General features: G+C 55.7%; 1 protein-coding gene across 2 annotated transcripts in view; it reads left to right on the top strand.

Moving 5' to 3' along the window:
- The window catches only part of LRRN2 (leucine rich repeat neuronal 2), a 62,048-nt gene extending 43,889 nt beyond the window's left edge, over nucleotides 1-18,159 (top strand). For both annotated transcript variants that reach the window (XM_072759418.1, XM_072759417.1), the window contains exon 2: nucleotides 15,087-18,159. In XM_072759418.1, the coding sequence (XP_072615519.1) occupies nucleotides 15,305-17,440 (2,136 nt within the window). In that variant the 5' untranslated portion in view covers nucleotides 15,087-15,304 and the 3' untranslated portion in view covers nucleotides 17,441-18,159. The remainder of the gene's footprint in view (nucleotides 1-15,086) is intronic.
- The last annotated feature ends 323 nt before the right edge of the window (nucleotides 18,160-18,482 follow it).

Raw genomic sequence — 18,482 nt, 5'->3', positions numbered from 1 at the left:
GATCTGAGCTGCATAATACAATGGGATTTAATAAAATGCCTTTAACTCACAAAGTTTGTCTGCTGCCAGCCCCTTAATTAAATTGCCTGATGCTGCTGTGCTATGGCAGCCCAGACTCCGGTGTTTAAAGGGCACGGTGTTGCCATGGCACTCCCCCGACAGGGGACAGGCCACAGGGCGGTGGGCTGTGGAGGAGCATGCAGATGAGGTGGGTCAGCTCCTGCCTGCAGTGTCCTCCCCACTGCGGGTGCGAGCGCGCGCGCGCGCGCACACACACACGCACACACACACATGCTGCAATAGCCTCTACTCTGTTTTTTTTTTTTTTGGGAAAACATTGAATCCTTGCTAAGAATGCTGAGCCAGGGCTTTAGGAAGGGGACACTCGGGGGGGATATGAGCAGAGCAGAGCCAGCCGACTGGCAGGCCCATGGTGGGTCCCAGGCACAGCCCTGGGCCCTCAGGGTGGCCCCGTGAGGCCTGTCCTGGGCTGCTCACCCCTGCTGCAGGCAGCCACCTCTGCTGCCCCAGCTGCACCGCACAAATATACTTCCTGTGTGTGCCCCGACCTAGGAAGGGCTGGAAGGTCCTGGGGGAGATTCTGATTGGTTTGATGAGAACCGGAGGGATGGGCAGGGTTGTGGGGGGGTAATGTTCTTTCACACAAGGAGGGTGAAGGAAAGAAAAACACACATGCTTATGGATTTTTCCATCAGATGCAGTGGTTCTCCATCCTGGCTTCATATTTAAACCACTTGGGAATTTTTTATTATGAAAAATTTGAAATATACTGCAAAGTTGGAATTTTACAGTGAACAGCCCACCATCTAGGTTCTACCTTTAACCTATTCCTAGACTTGCTCTCAGCTCCCTCTGCCATCTATCCATCAATCCATCTTATTTTTGGTGCATTGCAAAGTAAATTGCAGACATCAGTACACTTCTCCCTAAATATTTCAGCATCAATGACAATGGAGTTCAATTTTGTTTTACAGGGTTTTTAATTTTCTTTTGATGTAAGATTTAAATACAAAGAAATCCTAGAGAGATTTTTTTTTTTCTTTTAATACCATGCCTTCATCATATCCCCAGAGACTGATTTCATTGGACTGGAGTGGAATGCAGGCATCAGAATATTTTAAAAGATCCCTATATATGGGGGCGCCTGGGCGGCTTAGCTGGTTAAGCATCTGACACTTGGTCTCAGCTCAGGCCTCAATCTCAGGGTTGTGAGTCCCCCACATTTGGGAACTCCCCAGCATCGAGCTACTTTAAATATATATATAAATAAATAAAAGATCCTTATATGATTTGATGGTGTAGTCAGAGTTGAAAAATGCAGAAATAATAAGAAGCAACAGATTGTCGTTTGTATTTCCCCCACGCAGAATGTGGAGGTCCCCTGTCTACTTCCCTTCCCCCGGTGCTCTCCATGTGTACATCATACAACCATGTTCATGCTTCTTTTGGGGGACCTCTGTGGACATGTGTGTTCAGTCATTCTCATGTTAGCATTATAGGGGTCTTGCCATCTAATGTGTATTTCCAGGGGCAAAATCTGTATCTGTTTCAGATTCTGTACAAGTCACAGTGATGAAACCATACAAATTTTCGTATGATGAGTAGGACACTTACGACGTGGAGATAGATGGTGGGGGTGATCAGGTATGGTGATGACAGCCAGGGTGGCACAATGGGGCTGGTGCTACTGATGGAGATGGTAGGCTGCAGGTGGGGCAGCCACCACGATGGCACCGTGGTGACCGTTACCATGGTGATGCTGCTGGCGTCACCTGTCTTATGAGGGCAGTGTGCAAACAGATGCTCATTCTCCACACTCATACCGGCTGGGAAGAGTGTTGGTTGTCACGTGGCCGGAAGGTTGGCCTCCCTGTTTGAGAACCTGCAGCAAGGTACAGCTCCTTCCAGGACCCAGAGAAGCTACCTGAGAACCTTATCTGCCCCCAGAGACCTGGAAGAGGTCCCGACAGAGTGGCAGCAACTCCATGCTCAGCCGCCCTGTTCCACCGCACTTTAACAAGACACGGCTCCTGTATTGAGTACGAGTGGATCATTAGGAACGTTTATTTAAGACGAACAGTCCTGGGAGCCAGCCAGATTGGGATGCCAGCCATCTCATGATCAATACAGATTTTATTTGCTGCCTACGTGGTTTCCTGTTCTTTCATGCCTGGAACCCTCAAAGGAGGACAGAGGAAAAGTGCTTTGGGTCCCCCTCCATTAGCCCAGGCAGTAGGGGCAGCGGGGCATAAAGCCCCAGAACACTCCTGATCTCTGGCTACGGCCCATAGCTGGCGCCCATCGGGACTGTCCTGGGCTGCTGGGTTTCAGAGAAGTGTTTAAGGACGAGAACGAGGTCGGGCTACTAAGGCATACTATCCTTTTAAAATATATACTTAAATAAGCCCAGAAAATAATGCTGAAAAATACCTATAAAATAATGTTGTCCAACACTTTCATTTTACAGATGAGAAAACCAGGGCCAAGTGGGCAGCAAATAAAATACTGTTGAGAAAGACGATAAAAATACCATTCATGGATATATCTCTAACAATGCAGACATCTCACACCTGGGGGCTGCCCGGGTGTTTAGGCCAGGCCAGTGCTGGCAGGAGCTTCCTGCCCATCTGACGGCGCTTGGGCCCCTTCCCAGATTCTTTAGGCCAGCGCTGAGCCTACGTGACATTTGTGTAGCACAGACGCTCCAAGTGCACATTTCACATTCATGTTCCCCGTCTCCTGAGTACCGCGTCTCTGTGCAAAAACAGGAGGTACTAGTCTTATCCCTGTTTTTCAGGGGAGAAAACAGAGGCTCGTAGAGGTGAAGCGTCTTGCCAGGCTCCCACAGCTAGCAAATGGCAGAGCGAGCACTAGGATCCAAACCCTGTATCACTTTGCTGAGGCTGCCATCTCACAGTCCCACAAACTGGGGCGGGGGGGGGGGGGGGGTGCTTCAAAACAACAGAACTGTACTGTCTCAGTTCTGGAGGCCAGAAGTCTGGAGTCGAGGTGCGGCAGGCAAAGCCAGGCTTCCTCTGAAACACCCCCGGCAGGCTCCTGGCTCGCCTCCTCCCAGCTCGGATGCTGTCCGGCTGCTGTCGGTGGTCCTCTGCGCACAGCAGCAGGACTTCGGTCTCTGTCTGTGTCATCTCTTGGGATCCTCCCTGCGCCTCTTTGCATCCAAACTTCCCTCTTATAATAAGTACACCAGTCACTGGAGGAGGGACCACCCTTATCTTCACGTGATGACACCTGCAAGGACCCAATTTCGAGATTAAGGTCACATTCACAGGTACCGGGAATTAGGACTTAAATATGCCTTTTGGGGGTGGGAGGTCATAGTTCCCCCCATAACAGTCCTCACCCCAAGCCAGTGGCCTTCTACAACATGCTGTTGGCAACCTGTGCTCGCCCCTCCCCCTCTCTCTTCCCCACGTGCCACGAAGGACCAGGTGCTGCTTCTCCTGCAGTGCAGAAGCAGCGCTGGCTGGGGGCACGCTTCATCTTCTGCTCTTCCCAAAGTATTACAAGCTACTAAGGTAGAATCGTGAAATATAGGTGGGCTTTTTATCTTTTTTATTCCCAGACAGTAAAAATCATTAAGACTTGTTCTTAATTAGTTTAATTTTGAGGCTTCTAAATATTGATTTAACCTACACTCCTTTGTACTTGCCGCAGTCACTGAATTATGCCTGTTATTGATCACGGATGGAAGCATTTCCATCCACTGGGCTCTGTGGCCTCTGGGAGCCCTCGGTCCCCCAGCAGATGCACTGGGCTCAGAAGGCATGGACAGGCTCGGAGGAGAGAGGGTGCCTCTGGCAGACTGGACAGGGCCTTCCCTTTCCAAGGAAGGAGGGCTGCTCAGCAGAGGCCTGGGGCAGTTTCTTTTTCTTGTGTTGGCTGAGGCCAAAGGAAGTTGAGTAAGAGGTCACTGGAAATCTCCCTCATTGCATCCTGGGTCCTAAGAGAACTGACTGGGGGAAGGGGTGGAGGAGGAGGATGTGGGGTCGGGGTCTAGAGCATAGGTTTTAGGGCAGTGTTTAGGCTTTGGCACCAGCCAGAACCTTGTCTGAGTCCTGTCTCTACCAGCTGGATGTTCTCGATCATGGTACCTTGCTTCTCACATCTGTGAAATGGGGCTATTACCTCCTCATAGTGTGCCTCTGAGCATTCAGTGCACATTCATGTCAGGCCGCTGGCCTGAGGCTGGGCTCACCATTACTCTTCAATCAGTAGCTGCCAGTAGCAGCACTGCTGTCCCACTGAGAAAATAAGGACCCGCCTTGGAAGCACGCTGTATTCTAACCCGGGCTCCCATACTCGTTCGTTGGGCTACTCATTTAGTATCCTTTCCCTTAAAATGGAGTAATGACTCTGGGCCCCCCAGGGGCTCAGTCGGTGAAGCTTCCAACTCGATTTCAGCTCAGGTCATGATCTCAGGGTCGTGGGATTGAGCCCCATTTTGGGCTTCATGCTTAGCAGGGAGTCTGCCTGGGATTCTCTCCCTCTCTGTGTGCCCCTCCCCTCTTTCTCTCTAAAATAAATAAATAAGATCTTTTCAAAAAATGAGGTAAGGACACCTATGATCTTCCAGGACTATCATGAGAATCACATAGGATCACAGATATTGAAGAATTTACATCGCAAGGTGCACGTGGCCCTTGCAGGCCATTACTGGTGGCTGTAGCAGCCTCTGCCTGGATGCCCCTCTGGCCACACTCTCTGCTCTATCATGTCTGGGCCATTCTGGCCCCAGCCGGCTGCTCCAGCCTCTTCGCCACATCACCCACATTCTCAGGCCCTAAGGGGGTACCACTCAGTTCTTGGAATTACCTCCATGTTATTATCCCAGGACCTTTGCTCCTGGTGCCCCCAATATGCATAGAATGCCTCCCACCTTCTGTGCGCCTACTGACCTGTGGATGCAGGTAACACGTCTTCTGTGAATCTTCTTTAACCAGCTCTGTCAAATACAACTCACGTACCATCAAATCCACCCATTTTTAGTGTACAATTCCGTGACTTTTAGTAAATCTGCCCACCTTGCCACATGCAGCAGAATCCTGTTACCTCCTCCAGGCTGTGCGCCTGCTGCCCTCAGAATATACTTTTATGATCACTTTTATCAAATGTTAGTAGATGGGATTTTTTAAATCTGTGACTCCCTGCCTGCTCTTCCCACCACCTTGCGTCTCTGCCCCCTCGCCGTGCCAGCACACAGTCGGGGGCCTAGTAATGCTCGATGGGTAAAGAGTTTCCTTGCAGCCAGGAAGAAAGGGCAAGAGGGTCTGCAACACCCAAGTCTTTACAGCCAGCAGAGTGGTAAGCAGCTCGTCATCCACGTGGCTGTAGCTGAGCGTTCCTGGCTGGCGCTGGTCCTGTTTGCAGAGCTCTGATCTCAGCTGGAGGGGCCTCTGAGATGATCTGGTCCAGTGCCTCTTGAACAGGAGCATCCGGTGGAACCACCTGGCAGAGGGCTGGTTCCGCCCTTGTTGCCAGGTCCCACCCTCTGAGCGCCTGATGCTGTAGCTGTCCTTGGGGTAGGGTACAGGACTCACATTCCTTTTTTTTTTTTTTCTTAAGATTTTATTTATGTATTCATGAGAGATAGAGAAAGGTAGAAACATAGAGGGAGAAGCAGGCTCCCTGTAGGAGGAGCCTGATACGGGACACGATCCCAGAACCCCGGGTTCACGACCTGAGCCAAAGGCAGATGCTCAACCACTGAGCCACCCAGGCGTCCCTGGGACCTGCATTCCTAACAAGTTCCCAAGTGATGCTGCCATGGCTGGTCTGGCGACCGAAGTTTGAGAGCCATGCTCCAGGAGCCCAACCACCTCACTGCATAGATGAGGAGCCAAGGACCTAGAGAAGTGAGAGGCCATGTCCCAATGTGTGTCCCCAAGCCGAGACTCGAACCCAGCCCGATCCCACCCTATGTTCTCTGCTTCCCCCACTCCTGGCCTCAGGGAACCTGGGCGAGGGGCAGAGAAGACTGGATGGAGCTTCTGAGAAGCGCTCATTACAGGCCTGACCCACACTGCTGAGGCAGAGGCCGGGGGTCCTGGTGAGGGGACCCGGGGAACCCAGTGAAGGAATGGAAGGGCAGGCCTGAAGGAGGTGCTGAGGAGCGACAGGCCATTCCCACAGCAGTTAGGGGAGCAAATAGCCCCCCAGCAGGGCCTCGGCCACAGCCACTTATCCCAAGGCTGCCCAGACAGGTGTGAGGAGCAGGCCAGAGCCCCACGCAGGCACCAAGACTCCTTCTGCCGCATGATTTATCTCCGAGCTTCATCTGGCAAACCTGCTGATGAAATGAGTCTCCTTTTCTCTCCGCCTCATCAATTTTCATTTTGATTTCGTTTTCCTTTTCCGTTAGAAGAGGTTTGGCCTTTCTCCTTGTTTGACTGGTCTGCTCCCTATTCACTCTGCCTCCTTTTCTTTGGGTTCCAAGCTCCTCCCCCCTGACCTCCTCACCCCTGTGTGCCCTGGGATCCCTCCCTCTGTACCCCAATACTATGGAGAGAGGAACTCCCTCATCTAGCTCCCCATTCACCTTGGACAATGCTGATGCTCTCTGTTCTTTCCGGGGCCATGGAGCCTCAGAGCTGGGACAGTTCACAGTCTGAGACAGGAGGCCAATATCTTATCAGGTTGGGGTTCTCAGGGGATGGGAGAAGGAGCAAGGTATTGATTAATCTGTAGGAGAGGCCACAGTCAGGGATAACTTCAAGGGTGGGAAGGAAGTCCCAATATGCACAAGTGAGGCATTCTGGGCAAGGCCCCTGCTTGGGCAAAGGCTCCAGGGGCAGGAAAGCATATGGCTTGAATCTCTCCAAAATTTTCTCTCACTGCCTGCTGCCCTTGCACCTAGCTCCTAGGGGTCTGCTGCATGTGGAGAGATGTCCTGGGGCCCTGGCTGTGGAGGGTGGTGGAGGGGGAGAGAGCCCTTCCAGAATAATGCAGGATCTGCCCAGCACTCCCACTTGATTGTAGGAGGGTCACGAGGAGCTACAGGGAGGGAGGCTGGAGCAGCTCATGGGTCAGCAGCCAGGCTTGGCCGCCCCTCTGACTTGTGAGAATCCACAGCCAGTGTGGAATGATTATGGGCTGCCATCAGGCTGGGACATCTAGAACTCTGCTGCTAGGAGGTGCCCTCTCCCAGCGTCCAGGGAGCATCTGGGGGAAACAGATGGATGCGTGGCTCACCTAAGCCAGGAGGAGCCACGCAGTTTATTGGGTGAGACTTGTGTCAGACCTCAGGGACCTATCAATGAACTGAGTCCCAGAGCAGTCCTGGAGACTAGAAACAGGACCCCAGTTGGAGGCCCCTGGGAGGGCAGCTAGCTGCACAGGGAAGGAGTAGCAACCTAGGGTGCCTAGGAGAGGGTGCCTGCCTTAGAAGCCACAGGGCCAGCCTGGTGCTGCTTGGGCGCAAAGATGGTCTAGAAGCCAGAGACTGGGCTTCATACACACAGAGGTGGGTAGAACAGGAAGGGGGCTCTATTGAGCACCAGGCACTTTACAGACATCGTTGTTCTCAGGCTCCCTATGAGGTAAGCTCTCTCCCCATGCCCAGAGCAAGAACTCCAGTGAGGATGCTCAAGGTCACACAGCCAGCACCAGGATTCAAGTGCAGAGCTGCCTGGAAAACCCACCCCTGAATCACCAGGCTAAGCTCTCAGAGGGGTTGGTGGAGTCCACAGGATTTCCCAAGGGAGAGCCTAGAAGAGTTCCAGCAGGGCGAGGATCATCGTAGGATTATGTGGAATCAAGAGGCAGAAGCCTGAGGCAGAGAAAAGGCTCAAGCCAGGGGAGGGGAGCCAGGGTGCATACTAAGGAGTGCAGACCCCAGGAGCCGTGTGGTCTCCTTCCAGGTGGCAGGAAAGGAGGCAAAAGAGCCTGAGCACAGACCAGACGAGCCTGGTCTCCAGGGCACCGACACAAGCATCACCCCCTACACCTGCTCCTCCTCACCTGCCCTTCCTTGCCTTTCTGTCCCTCCTGCCCTCCATCCTACTGTTCTCCTGCAGATGCTGCCTGGGTTCCTACGAGGTGCCAGACTATGGAAGGAGCTGGCAAGTCCAGGCACAGCCCCTTCTCCCGAGGGGCTCACAGTCCAGTGGGGGAGGCAGACCAACAAGGAACCAGCAGTTCATGGTGGAGGGCTGCTGGGGCACTGGGGGAGCCAGGAGAAGGGCCAAGGGTCAGGGAAGGCGTCCCGAGGGTGGACAGATGATCAGCAGCACCTGGCAGCCCCGGGTGGCGGCAGGTCCAGCCTACTCCCCACTCCCTACAGCCTCCTGCCCTGCAGTGCAACCAGCAGCAATGGCCTGGCGTGCTCGCTCCTGGCACCCTCCGCTGCTAATTAAGAAAGAGAGAGGCAGCCTCCCTTCCAGACACCAGAACTCCAGCACCCTCTGTCCTGGCCAGCCAGGAGACAGGGAATGGAGAGTAGTATTTCGTTTTTTTAAAATGCAGATTGTGACTCACTTTAAATTGTTTTCATGCCCCCCTACGTGTGTTGAGATCCGCAGTTCATACAGTAGAATACCTCCGACCCCCACAGGGAAAGTGTGCCCGGCACTGGGCTCTGAGGACACATGAATCAGTAACAAAGCACCTTTTCCTCCATGAGCTCACAGCCTGGTTGGGAAGACAGACCCAAGGTCTGACAATAAGGAGGGTGCTACTAGGGAGGAGGTCTGTCCCAAGAGTCTTGGGGACTGTGATGTGGTGGGAGAGACCACCCTTTTTGGAGGGAATGGAACCCTAGGAAAGTGTCACAGAGGCGGTGGCATTTGGGACGGGCTTGTCTGGCTGAAGAGGACCCGACAGTTGAAGTTGGAAGGGGCTTTGCAGAGTGAAGGGCCCCCAGGTGTGAAAGGAAATAGCAAGTCTAGTTTCGCAGGAGCAGGGGTGTCTGGGAACAAGAGGGCCGCTGAGAGCTGAGCAGGAGGCCCCAGAGGAGCCTATCATAGATGGGGTGCTAAGTGCAAGCAACTGTGGCAGGGGCGGGAGATGAGAAAGGGACAGGTCAAGGTGGCGGAGATGTTGGGTCTTGGAGACTGTTGGATGGCAGAAGCAAGAACAGGCTTGGTGGGAGATGTTGCATGTGGGGCAAGTGGAGTGTAAGAGCCTCTGACACAGCTGGGTGGAGAGAGCCGGGGACACTGAGCCGTGAGTCTGGGCCTCTGCTTCCTGGCCACCCCCATATTTGTCCACATGCCTGTGCCCTACACTCTATAACGAGAAGACCTAGGGGTGGGGCGGAAAAGAGGCAACAGCACTGCCCCAGGAGGTGCCCCTACAGGGCCTTGGGGAAGGGAGGCTGGAGGAGAGACCAGTGGTGTGGGGGGCAAGACATCCTCCTGGCATCTTCTTGTCTCGGGCACATGGCACTCACAGGCCCAGCCGTGAGGACTCAACTGGAGCGGGCTGGGGTGGGGGGTGTTGTTCAGGTATAGAGCAATTTCCAGATTTGGAAGTTGTAGAACAAGAAAGGAGAATAAGAGGAACCAGCATCCCTGCCTGATTAAGTGTGAGACCCTGGCCCCATATCAGGCTCTGCACTGGATGTGGAGCCTGCCTGGGATTCTCTCTCTCCCTCTCCCTCTCCCTCTCCCCCTCCCTCTCCCTCTCCCTGTGTCCCTCCCACTACTCGCTCATACATGCTCACTCTCTTTCTCAATCTAAAAAAAATAGGAGGGGGGTGAGACCATGAGAAGTGTAGCCCACTTGGAAGCAGGAAGATGACATAAGAGAATTTCAAGTCTGAAGTTCTGGAGTTCCCTAAAGTCAGAGTCAACCATTTCCAAAGACCCCAGTCCCCAGTCGTGATGGAGAAGGAAGGGGAATTCTGGGCTTAAAGATGAAACTGACTGATGGTGATGGAAGCCAGGACAATGGTTACGTGCGGTGGGTGTCGCCCGGGAGGGCCACCTGGGAGCTTGCTGGAGTGCTGCAAGTCTTTACATCTTGTTCTGGTTGGTGGCTGCCCAGGTACCTACTGGTGGGAAAATTCATGGAGCTGTGCACCTGGGATGAGTGCCATGTATACACGTTCCTGTACATGTGTTACACTTCAACATATATATTTAAAGATTTTATTTATTCATGAGAGACACAGAGAGAGAGGCAGAGACATAGGCAGAGGGAGAAGCAGGCTCCATGCAGAGAGCCTGACGTGGGACTCGATCCAGGGTCTCCAGGATCACGCCCTGGGCTGCAGGCGGCGCTAAACTGCTGCGCCACCAGGGCTGCCCTATTTTTTTTTTAATTTATCACAAAAAGTGAGAGCTGAGAAGTAGGTGGTAAGAAGGGATGAGAGGCAGCTGGGGATGGGGTGGGCATGAAAGGGAAGGAGCAGCACTTCATACCCCTGACCTCCAGTGCGCCTCCCCAGGTTCTGGCAGGAGGGTGCTACCCCCACGTCCCAGCTCAGGCATCTGAGGCTCAGAAGGCTGCCTGCTTGGCCCAAGGTCACACAGCAAGTGGTGGAGCCAGGCTCAGACTCTGATGGCAAAGCCCAGGCTCCTTCCGCTCCACCGCTCCTCCTTTACATAAGTTATTTATGGAATTCAGACTCTGCAAGGCTAGATAAACGCTTGGCTCGCCTCCCTCTGAGGACCTGCTTGTCTGGGATTCAATGAGAGGTGGGAGTGAGGAGCCCGGCTCACCTCCCTGGAGAAGCAGAAGGCCAGGTGCACAGAGGGAGGGCTGTCCCCCTCCCCCAGCAGCCCTCCCACCCAGCGCTTATCTGCTGGTGAGGAGGCCGGAGTTTATCAACGCTACACTCAATTCTGCTGCCCATCTGTCTCTGCAGCTCAGGGGGCACCTGGCACTGACGCAGCGAAGGCCAGGCCATCGATCAGCACCACCGCTCCTCCCTCTGGACCCTTGGCTCTGACTCTGGGAGGCTGGGTGGGGGCTGCCCCCAGAAGGGGAGAGAAGGGAGGAGAGAGAGAGAGCCTCCACATACCAGCCACCAACCACCTGGAGGAGTGGGACTGTCACCACCCGCCCCGCCCCCGGAGTGCCAGGGACTGAGCCGGGGCGGGGCAGGGTGGGAGAAGGAGCAGCCTTTGACAACAGCTTCTCCCACACTCTTCATTCAGCTCTTTGCCAAGGATCTGAGTGTAACGGACCATTCCACACTTTATGCTAGATCCAGAGCAGCTGCCTGGAGGAGGCGGGTCCCACGTAGCTTGCAGTGCCAGCTCTTGCCCTGGAAATTTTGCCCCTGGAGTGGACAGCCCTGCTTCCCTGACTGCAGCCCCAGGGCTTTCAGTCTTCCATCACTGAAGGCCAAGGCTGGCCAGCAGCCTCCAGCCCCCAATCAGAAGGCAGGCTGAGGTCTGTGTGCGGCCTGCTGGCTCTGTTTGTCCCTGTGGTGCCAGGGCCAGCCACACTCAGAGACGGTGCCTTCCCTGTGCTATCCCGTAAGTGGGGGAGGGAGGGGTGTCACTCTAGCCCAAAATTAAGGAGTGGTATCCACAGGGCCCACCAAGTGGCCGTGGGGGAGGAGGTGGTGAGGACCCAGGTCAACTCTGAAGGAATTTACATCTGAGGCAAACATTCCGGGCCAGCCCTGCGCTCTGCTCCTATGAGACGGGCTGGGATCCACCAGGCAGCAAGCGTTGGCTGGGCTGGTGGCTCAGGTTCTAGAATCCGAGACCTAGGTTTGAACCCTGACCTGGCCACGTGGAAACTGTACAACCTCTAACAAGTCACATCATGCCTCAGTTGCTTCCCCTGCAGGACCAGACTAAATAATCCCTTCTCTGCCTACGCTTGGGTTGATGGGAGGATCATCCGTTTCCCCCCTGGTGTCATTTACAAATACCCTCTGTGCGCTCAGCCCTGCACTGTTTGCGGGGGCACAAAATCATGTACGACATGGCCTCTGCCGCAAGGAGCTTGAAATCCAGTTGGGGAGAATGTCCACACTATCATCTGAACTCCTGCTCACCCCAGAGATTATAGATAAAAGACAATTAGCTTTCTCTGCAGCTCCCAGCAGAAATTGCTAATCAGCTGGCGTGAGTGGGCATGAGTGGGCATGTGCAAGACGGCCAGAACCAGTGATGGCAGGTAGTGGGCAGCTCAGTGCTCCTCCCTGGAAGGGGCTGCATGCTCAGCAGCAAGAGGAAGGACTTGTCTGGGCCTTTGCCAAGCCTTGGGATCAGGGGTGCGGCCAAATGTGAGTCATCAAGCCATTGCCTCTCTCTGGGCACTGAACACCAGCCCTGGGCTCCTGGCTGAGGAGGAGGGTGCTGCCCAGGGTGGAGGGAAAGGTGTCTCAGGAGGCTTTCGGTTATGTTTTAAGTGGTTCCTTCCTCCCTTGCACACAGCTGAGCATCTGTAGGACAAAGGTGTTAGGACAAAGGTGATGTTGGAGGAGAGATGCCTGTGGCTCAGTCAGTGTCTGAAGCCAGGAGAATGGATGCTCAGGCCCAGCCGAAGAGCCCCCTCCACCCCTTGCAGGCTTCTCTGCCCTTTGGAACTATCCTGGGCACTTCTGATCATTTTGCATTTATTTAGTCTTGCCACAGTGTGTCACTCTGCAAAGGTGTGATCTAGCTCTGCCCATTGCTCCCCGTGCCACCCTGAGGCAAGGCTGGGCCACAGTGGGCAAGCTCAGTAGGGACTTGTTGAGCCACAGGATCCAATTTCTGTTCCTCCTGAGAAGTCGTGTAGCTGGCGAGTCTCCCAGCCCTGGGGGATGACCGGAGCTGGAAGAGAACTGACACTTACCGAGCTCTGTGTGTGTGTGTGCCACCCTCAGCTCCCGTCATCCTAATGACAACCTCATTTTTAGACAGAAGGAGCAGATGCTCTGAGAAGTAAGATCACTTTGCTGGTGGCTTCTGCTCCCCCATGCCAGGTGCAGGCAGGAGGCAGGGACCTCTGGTACGGATGTGGGGCAGGACCACTTGCCTAGGTCCAGCCCCATGACAGGGCTATCCCTGGTTCCTGCTGCTTCTCCACCCTCACAGTACACTACAGAGTCCCCTAGCCTCTTCCCGCCTACCAGTGCCTGGCTCAGGTAGCCAAGTTCCCTGGGCTCCCCTCCATGCACGTCTGCAGGCATGCATGCATGTGTACACGTGTGTTTGTTTGCTCTGAGTTTTATGTGTCAGCACACACACACACACACACACACACACACACCCCACGCAAAACCTCTGTGCATTTTCAGCCACGATTGTTTTCCCACCTTCAGAAATAGCTGCAGAGGAAGGTGGGAAGTCGTCAAATGTAAATAGGCGTAGCACTCTCCTGCTCACAGAGGGTACCCCGCCTCCAGCTGCTCCCCTCCCTGGCCCCAGCATCCTGGAAGCAGGGCAAGGTGGGCACAGAGCCCCTCTGGCCAGCAGAGAGACACCTGTCTAGAAGGTGGTAGCAGACGTTGCCCCAGGGGACAAGGACGGGCAGGCAGCCTGCCGCAGCCACAGCCCGGCCTAGGTACAAAGGGGCTGGTGTCAACCCACAACCCCTGGACTTGGATGGGTTCCCATCTTCTGCCGCTGACCACCTATGTGTCTTGCACCAAATTCTTTAACCTCATTTAAAGAGGCTCATTAAACCTCAATTTCTTCATCTGCAAACTGGGGGTATTAATGCTTATCCTGTTGACCCAATATGATGGTTACATAAAATAAGAGTCTTTGAAGGGTCCTGGCAAATTTCAGGTGCTCAGTAAGTGCCGGTTTGCTTCCCTGATACCTGCATTTGGAAGACTACCCGAATGGGACCTCTGGTCCAGGGGGGACTGGGCCCAGCAAGGCCTCCTGGCTCTTCCTCCATGTTGGTGGTAGGCCAAGGCTGGACTTGCCTCCAGGGTGATGCTACCTGGCCTTAGGCTCTGTGGGAGAGCCTGGATTACCCATACTTAGGGAGTGGGAAAGAGCAGTGGCTTAGATTCTGGACTGGGGGTGAGGGTGAGACATCCTGGGGGATGGGATCCTGGAGCTACAGCAATTGATTCATACAGTAAATATTCACTGGGCACCTGCTGTATGCTCCAACTGCAGCGATGACCAGGACAGTCTCCCAGCTGGGGAGCCATTTCCAGGAGATGTGATCCAGGTTAGGAGCATGCGGCGCTATAGGAACATAAGGTGGGCTCCTTGGCCAGCCAGGGGAGAAGCTTTGGGAGAAGCTTCTGTAAGAGGTGACCTTAAGTTGAGGCTCAAAGAAAAAGTCGGGCTTGTCTAGGAGACAGTGAGAAGGAGCTATGGGAAGGGGGTGGGCGTGTCAGGTTACCTTCCACTGGAAAGTGTGGTGCATGGTGGGTAAGCTGGAGAATAGCAAGAAAAACCGAGTCATGTACCTCACCTGCAGGGCTGAGGAGCTCACACCCAGGCATCTTACACCCCCACCTCTTTCTGGGGAGCTCAGTCAGGCTGTTGGGAAGGGGAAAGCCCCACCTCCAGGGGGGAAGCCATCCATGAGGAGAGCCCAAGCAGACCCCAGGAGGACCAGCCACTTCCCTGGCTGGTCTGGGTGTGGGCTCAGGGACCACTGCCTTCCTACTTCCAGAGTCCCGAGAGCCCACCCTGGAATCCAGAATGTGTACCATTTCCACCAGCCCTGGTAATACCCACACTGCTCAGAGGGATGCCTGGAAACTCTCACTTCATTTTCCATTTACCCAGGGAGCCAAGGAGGGAGGGGGGAGATGTGAGAAAGGTAGGAGAATCTGTTCCACACATCTCGGCTCAGAAGGACTGTGGAGATGACAGGACTCCTGCATGCCCTCTTCTCCACAGACATGCACGCACGCACGCACACCCCTCCCTTCCTGAGTTATCCTGGAAGCTTCTTGGTTCGGTCTCTCCCTCCTTCCCCAAAGACTCACAGTTTCTCACTGCCCCAAAAGACGGTAGAAAAGGACACTAAGGCCTCAAGGCTGGAGGACAGAACCCGGGAGCCCTGGCTGTGGCCTGGTCCAACTCTCTCAGCCCCTTTGCCCTCTGAAGTCAAACAGGGGTGACACGGGCAGAGGGAGTAGTTTCTCATTCTCTGCCACCTCCTGACTCTGCATCCTCTTCTTCCAGGGCTGCCCTGATGGGGCGTGGCAATGAATGAGCTGGCCCAGCCCCAGCGGACAAGGATGGAAAGCCATGCCCAGGAGGGTAAGAAGCGGTGCCCACCCATCCCCACGTAGAATGACTATCCTGGGAGGGTGGTTCCCCAGGCCCTGGCAGGGCTGCTGACCCTCAGCCTGTGAACTGCTAAGAGTGGAAGGACTCCAGACTCCTCCTGCGGCTCCATCATGAGGCTCCTCGTGGCCCCCCTCTTGCTAGCTTGGGTGGCCAGTGCCACCGCCGCCGTGCCCGTGGTCCCCTGGCGAGTGCCCTGCCCTCCTCAGTGTGCCTGCCAGATCCGGCCCTGGTATACGCCCCGATCGTCCTACCGTGAGGCCACCACCGTGGACTGCAACGATCTGTTCCTGACAGCCGTGCCCCCTGGGCTGCCCGCGGGCACACAGACTTTGCTGCTGCAGAGCAACAGCATCATCCGTGTGGACCAGAGTGAGCTCAACTACCTGGCCAATCTCACGGAGCTGGACCTGTCCCAGAACAGCTTTTCGGACGCTCGAGACTGTGATTTCCGTGCCCTGCCCCAGCTGCTGAGCCTGCACCTGGAGGAGAACCAGCTGACCCGGCTGGAGGACCACAGCTTCGCGGGGCTGGCCAGCCTGCAGGAACTCTATCTCAACCACAACCAGCTCTACCGCATCGCCCCCCGGGCCTTCGCCGGCCTCGGCAACCTGCTGCGGCTGCACCTCAACTCCAACCTGCTGAGGGCCATTGACAGCCGCTGGTTTGAGATGCTGCCCAACCTCGAGATCCTCATGATCGGTGGCAACAAGGTAGACGCCATCCTGGACATGAACTTCCGGCCCCTGGCCAATTTGCGTAGCCTGGTGCTAGCAGGCATGAACCTTCGGGAGATCTCCGACTATGCCCTGGAGGGCTTGCAGAGCCTGGAGAGCCTCTCCTTCTATGACAACCAGCTGGCCCGGGTGCCCCGGCGGGCCCTGGAGCAGGTGCCCGGGCTCAAGTTCCTCGACCTGAACAAGAACCCGCTCCAGCGGGTGGGGCCCGGGGACTTTGCCAACATGCTGCACCTCAAGGAGCTGGGGCTGAACAACATGGAAGAGCTGGTTTCCATTGACAAGTTCGCCCTGGTCAACCTCCCCGAGCTGACCAAACTGGACATCACCAACAACCCCCGGCTGTCCTTCATCCACCCCCGCGCCTTCCACCACCTGCCACAGATGGAGACCCTCATGCTCAACAACAATGCTCTCAGTGCCTTGCACCAGCAGACGGTGGAGTCCCTGCCCAACCTGCAGGAGGTGGGTCTCCATGGCAACCCGATCCGCTGTGATTGTGTCATCCGCTGGGCCAATGCCACGGGCACCCGCGTTCGCTTCATTGAGCCGCAGTCCACCCTGTGCGCTGAGCCGCCAGACCTCCAGCGCCGCCCCGTCCGTGAGGTACCCTTCCGGGAGATGACGGACCACTGCCTGCCCCTCATCTCCCCCCGCAGCTTCCCTCCCAGCCTGCAGGTGGCCAGTGGAGACAGCCTGGCGCTCCACTGCCGGGCACTGGCCGAACCAGAACCCGAGATCTACTGGGTCACCCCGGCCGGGGTTCGACTCACAGCTGCCCGAGCGGGCAGGAAGTACCGGGTGTACCCCGAGGGGACCCTAGAGCTGCGGAGGGTGACGGCAAAAGAGGCCGGGCTGTACACCTGTGTGGCTCAGAACCTGGTGGGGGCTGACAGTAAGACGGTTAGTGTGGCTGTGGGCCAGGCTCCCCTGCAGCCGGGCCAGGACAAGGGATGGGGGCTGGAGCTCCGGGTACAGGAGACCCACCCTTATCACATCCTACTGTCTTGGGTCCCCCCACCCAACACAGTCTCTACCAACCTCACCTGGTCCAGCGCCTCCTCCCGGGGTCAGGGGGCTCCTACTCTGGCCCGCCTGCCGAGGGGCACCCACAGCTACAACATCACCCGCCTCCTTCAGGCCACAGAGTACTGGGCCTGCCTGCAAGTGGCCTTTGCTGATGCCCACACCCAGTTGGCATGTGTATGGACCAGGACTAAAGAGGCCACTCCTTGCCACAGAGCCTTAGGGGACCGACCTGGGCTCATAGCCATCCTGGCTCTTGCTGTCCTCCTGTTGGCAGCCGGACTAGCAGCCCACCTTGGCACTGGTCAGCCCAGGCAGGGAGTGGGTGGGCGGGCTCTCCTTCCAGCCTGGGCTTTCTGGGGCTGGAGCACCCCCTCCGTCCGCGTGGTGTCTGCGCCCCTTGTCCTGCCCTGGAACCCAGGAAGGAAGCTGTCCAGGTCTTCAGAAGGGGAAATGCTGTCACCACCATTGCTGCAAAATTCCTGAAGCTCAGCCGCTCGCAGCAGTAGAGGAATAACTAGGACTACTTTTTACCCAAAGGGAAGCAATCTGGGCCAGATGCCCTGCCAGGAAAGTGACATGGACCGCATGCTTGAGGCCTGGCAGCTGGACCAAGACAGATGGGGTTCTCAGCTCCAGGGGCTGCTCCTGTGGGCTCCAAAGAGCTGCCCTTCCCTTGTGGGGCCTGTCTGCTGACATTCTGCAGGGCATCTCCAAGGAACAGGAAGGACTCTGGCCAGAGCCTCCCATCTCCTTCATTGTCAGTGTGCCCAGAGGCCCAGGGGCCTCTGCTTGGATGTCCCCTGCCTGTGTCCCACAGGACGCGCTCCCTGCCTGTGTCCCACAGGATGTGCCCCCTGCTCTTTGTATAGTCTTAATTGCTTGCTCTTAACCCTCCTGGGCAAGGGCTGAGGGAGGCCTCCCCTCCCCACGTTGGGGGACCACTCCCACAGTGGGTTCCCGACCGCATCCGAAGGACGTCTGGCGAGAGAAGGGATGCCCAGGGATGCCTCGTCTTGGCAAGCCTGGGTTGGCGCTCTGAGGTGGACTTTCTAGAGGCAATTTTGTACCTTTGTGGAGAAATGTGTCGCCTCCCCCCAACCCAGTTCACTCTTTTCTCCTGTTTTGTAAAAAATAAAAATAAACAAGAATAACAATAATAAGGGGGGAAAGGAAACAAAAGGAAAATAATCTTTGAATACCAAGTGTAACTGTGAAGCTCTCTTCTCTGGAATCTCTTCCAGCCCAGGGGGTGGCGGGGGAGGGGCTGGGAGGGGAGGGGGAGGTGGTGACAGAGGGCACAGGTGCTCCCTGTAGGTCTGAATCCGGGCCTGCTCCCCAGAGTCCCCCTGTAACTGTGACCTGAGAGTGGGGGCGGGGGTGGGTGGGGTGTGCGGAAGGGCAGAGAGCAGGAGAGGCTGATGGGGGAGGGTGGGAGAAGAAAACAGAGAAAAAGCTCAGAGAGATGTAGAGGGTGGAAATTTCCATCACCAAACATTGTCACCCCTTCTCCTTCCGTGATAAGCAA

The sequence above is a fragment of the Vulpes vulpes genome, chromosome 5 (assembly GCF_048418805.1).
Source record: "Vulpes vulpes isolate BD-2025 chromosome 5, VulVul3, whole genome shotgun sequence".
NCBI lineage: Eukaryota > Metazoa > Chordata > Mammalia > Carnivora > Canidae > Vulpes > Vulpes vulpes.
This window is presented reverse-complemented; position numbering and strand designations above follow the sequence as displayed.